At 36.2% G+C, this 4,319-nt stretch overlaps 1 protein-coding gene across 1 annotated transcript; it reads left to right on the top strand.

The window, feature by feature from the left end:
- The first annotated feature begins 1,433 nt into the window (after window positions 1–1,433).
- LOC105499232 (olfactory receptor 4F15) lies at window positions 1,434–2,372 on the top strand. The gene has a single exon (XM_011771738.2). The coding sequence runs from the start codon at window positions 1,434–1,436 to the stop codon at window positions 2,370–2,372; it is 939 nt and encodes a 312-aa protein (XP_011770040.1).
- Window positions 2,373–4,319: the final 1,947 nt, after the last annotated feature.

Here is a 4,319-nt window from a genome sequence, read left to right as displayed (position 1 = left end):
ACCACCCTGATCTAAGCCAACATTATCTCTTGGATTTCTGCTGGTGATAAAAAATGTGTTTCTAGCCAATCTCTCTGCTTCTATCCTTGAGACTCTGAAACATATTCACAATGCAACAGAGTAACCGATTGATAATGTAAGCTAGATTTTGTTGTTTCTCTATTCAAAATCTAGTTGCTTGTTATCTCATTCAGAGTAATGACCAAAGTACTTACAATGGCTCATAAGGACCTACGTGATCTGTGCACCTGTTACCTCTCAAACCTCATCTACTCCACCCTCCTTGCACACTCAAGTTCAGCCTTTCGGACCTCCTTGTAGTTCTTTGCACATGCCTAATGAGTTTACACCTCAGAGCTTTTGCTCTTGCTGTTATTTCTGCCTGAAACACTCTTTCCCCAAACACCCTCATGACTTGTTCATTCATCTTCTTAGATTTCTGCTCAAGCAACTCATCAGCAAGAATGTTATTGTCAATCCTGTTTTATAATAGCACTCCCCTTAGTGCCTTATACTTCTTCCTTGCTTACTCATTATCGACAGTGAAATTATTATCGGACACCCTGTATATCTTTATTTATTTATTTGATTGTCTGACTCTTCCTGTCAAAATGTAAATCTATGAGGACAGGGACTTTTACCTATTTTGTTGTTGGCTGTATTCCTAGTGCTTAGTTCCTGGTTCATAATACAAGAAATTATTAGGTAAGAACTACTTCAGCCTAATCATTTATTTATTCAAAAACTTTTTTAATCACCTAGTATTTGCAAGACATTGTATGGGCAAACTATGGAAATAAAAAATTAAAGGAGTGATGATTTATATCCTCGAGCAGTTTATAATCATATAGGGGAATAGACATGTGACCAACGGGTATAGAAACTAAATTGGGATATATTAGTGGGTCCTAAGGAAGGCTTGATAAATCAGGTGCTATTTGATCTGGATATTAAAGAATAAATAATATTTTGAGAAGTGTAAAATAGGGAAAGAAAATTTCCGGCTTGAACAAAGAAATCTGAGTCACAAGATCTTAAAAGTCTATGTCACAGAATAGCCCTTTTTGTCTGTCTAGTATACATCATTACTTATTACTCCTCCAGGGAAAAGGTGGTGAATATTGATTTTACTGATATAGCAGTTTAACATCAAATGCTCTTTCTTTGTGGTTTCCTCAGGTAAACACGGGTACCAATCTACCAAACTACTTTACCGTCCCTTAAATTAGCAAGCTCATGTGGCAGCTTAGTTACTGTCACATGTAACTGCAGCAGTAGTGGCCAAAAGAATGTCATTTGTTATCCATGAGGTGCTCAGGTAATATTTGACTTTCATGGTTATATACTTTTTCATAGAGGCTGTTAATATAATACTATTAATTAGAATTTTCTCATTTTTTTTCTCTTTAGGTAAATGAGAGTGAACTTATCAAATGAACAGGGACAAGCACTCTGTGGTGTCTGAATTTGTGTTGCTGGGACTCTCCAATTCTTGGGAGATTCAGATTTTTCTTTTTTGCTTTTCTTGTCTTTTCTATGTGTCCGGTGTGATGGCAAATCTCATTGTAGTGGTCACCATAACCTCTGACCCTTACTTGCACTCCCCCTTGTATATTTTGCTGGCCAACCTCTCCATCATTGACCTGATATTTTGCTCCATTGCGGCACCCAAGATGATCTGTGATATTTTCAGGAAACAGAAAGTCATTTCCTTTGGGGGCTGTGTAGCTCAGATCTTCTTTAGCCATGCTGTTGGGGGCACTGAGATGGTGCTGCTCATAGCCATGGCCTTTGACAGATATGTTGCCATATGTAAGCCCCTTCACTACCTGACCATCATGAATCCAAGAATGTGCATTTTGATTCTAGTGGCTGCCTGGGCCATTGGTCTCATTCACTCATTGGTCCAATTGGCTTTTGTAGTAAACTTGCCCTTCTGTGGCCCTAATGTGTTGGACAGCTTTTACTGTGACATACCTCAGCTCATCAAACTTGCTTGCACAAATACCTATAAACTGGAGTTCATGGTTACTGCTAATAGTGGGTTCATTTCCTTGAGTGCTTTCTTCTTGCTCATCCTCTCTTACATCTTCATTCTGGTCACTCTTCAGAAACACTCCTCAGGAGGCTCATCCAAGGCTCTCTCTACTCTGTCAGCTCATATTACTGTTGTGGTTTTATTCTTTGGACCGCTGATTTTTTTCTATGTATGGCCCTCTCCTTCAACACATCTGGATAAATTTCTAGCCATATTTGATGCAATTTTCACTCCTTTTCTGAATCCAATCATCTACACATTCAGGAACAGGGAAATGAAGATTGCGATAAGGAGAGTGTTCGGTCAATTTATGGGTTTTAGAAAAACTACTTAAGTGGCTTTATTAAAACACAGAATTTCCAAGTGACTATTGAAAGTCCACAGTAGGCAGTCCTCATAAGAAGAGACTTTCTGCTGTGCATCACTTTGTATTCTCACAGACCTTCATTGCCCATATGGAGGGTCTATTTTGTTCCCATTGAAGAATGAGTGATGTTTGTCCTCGAAGAGAAAGAGACTTTATACATAATATATAGAAATCAAAGATTATATTCACTCCTAAGTCTTAGTTCCCAAAGAATCATGTCATGTCATTAATAATATTCACATGGATTAAATAATGGTGTAAATAAGTTTGTTTCTCAGAATAACTGTATTGCTGTTTTCAAGCTGTCCTGCCCTCTAATTGGAATATTTGTTAACATCATGCTTTATTATCTGTGTACATCTCATATCTCCATTTTTATTTGTTCTGCCTTGTAATCTCAGTCTTCTGATTATTTGTTCTGCCTTGTAATCTCAGTCTTCTGATTATTTGTTCTGCCTTGTTATCTCAGTTTTTTGGTTATGAGCAAACAGTAGTGAACATCTTTAGGATTTGTGGTCATGTACACATTTTAAGCCACAGATCTTGCTTTTGTGCTTTGTTCCATAAGTTGAAGAATGTTTTTTACTTTATTTTCAGTCAGGTAGATCAGGTGTTGGCAAACTTGTTCTGTAAAGGGCCAGATTAGAAATAGTTTTTGCTCCGTGGGCTATGTGGCCTCTGTTGTAACCACTTAATTCTGTTGTAACATGGAAATAACCATAAACAACATATAGATGAATAGGCATGGCTGAGTTCCAATAAAACTTCTCAAAAACAAGGGGCAGGCCAGATTTGATCCAATGGCTATAGTTTGCCAACTCTAGAAGTAAATTTTGTCCAATGAGTTCCAGTAAAACTTTACAAAAACAGGAGGCAGGCCAGATTTGACCCATTGGCTATAGTTTGCCAACTCCAGAAGTAAATTTTGTCCAACATACAGATTTGCCTACTTCCTCAAATATCACAGTGTTTGTCTTATAACAAGAGTATAAAATGAAAGACAGTATAGTGCAGCACAAAATTTGTGTTTAAAATCTATAAATTCTGGTCCCAATAGCATCAACTCACTTACTGTGTAATCTTACCTAAATCATTTAACACTTCCAAAATCCAAAGGTGGCAAATAGAACTCACAGGTTTATGAGGACAATTAAATAAGAATATATTTGAAAAGGTTTTATCGGTTTAAAAGCTAGCCTAGTTTTCTTTCCTGGACTATAACTATTTGCTTGCACACTATCAACTTACAAATAAAATCGATTTTATCTTCTAATTTATCCATCACACATTAAAGTTACCTTCCACATTATATGCTTTCTGTCCTATACACTCACAAAAGTATCTTGTGATGTATCTCCATCATCTTGTTTTTTCATTGCATTCTGATGTGTACTTTCATTGATTTATGTCACCTGTAGAACTGAATATTTAATAGTTTACTATCTTCTTTAGGTCATTGGTTAAAAAAAAGGCTAACATTTACAGGGTACATACTATATGTTAGACACTCATAATTAACTCATTTAATCCTCACAGTAGTCCTTGAGATAGACACTTTTATCATCCTCATTGTACAATTTGAGAGATGGAGAAACAGATGGGTCAAGTAATTTGTTTAATGTAAGTGGTAGGTTTAGATTTAAACCAGACAGTAAGGCTCCAGAGGCTGACTTCTTAATTGTTGTGTGATTTTTCTTATCATCAAATTGGTTTAATATGGATCTCTGGGGAATTTTAGCTGATATCTCTTCATGTAAGGCCACTTTTTCTATACCTTTCTCTGTTGCCTGTATTTATATCAATTCCATGTGGATGGTAAAATAATTTTAAATTAAATGAATTATGAACCCACCATGGAATTATGTACATACAGTTTAACTATTATATAATAATATTTAATATCAGAGTTGCTAA

This window comes from Macaca nemestrina, chromosome 7, assembly GCF_043159975.1.
Source record: "Macaca nemestrina isolate mMacNem1 chromosome 7, mMacNem.hap1, whole genome shotgun sequence".
NCBI classification, from domain to species: domain Eukaryota; kingdom Metazoa; phylum Chordata; class Mammalia; order Primates; family Cercopithecidae; genus Macaca; species Macaca nemestrina.
Note: the sequence above shows the minus strand (reverse complement) of the source record. Positions and strands in the feature narration are given on the sequence as shown.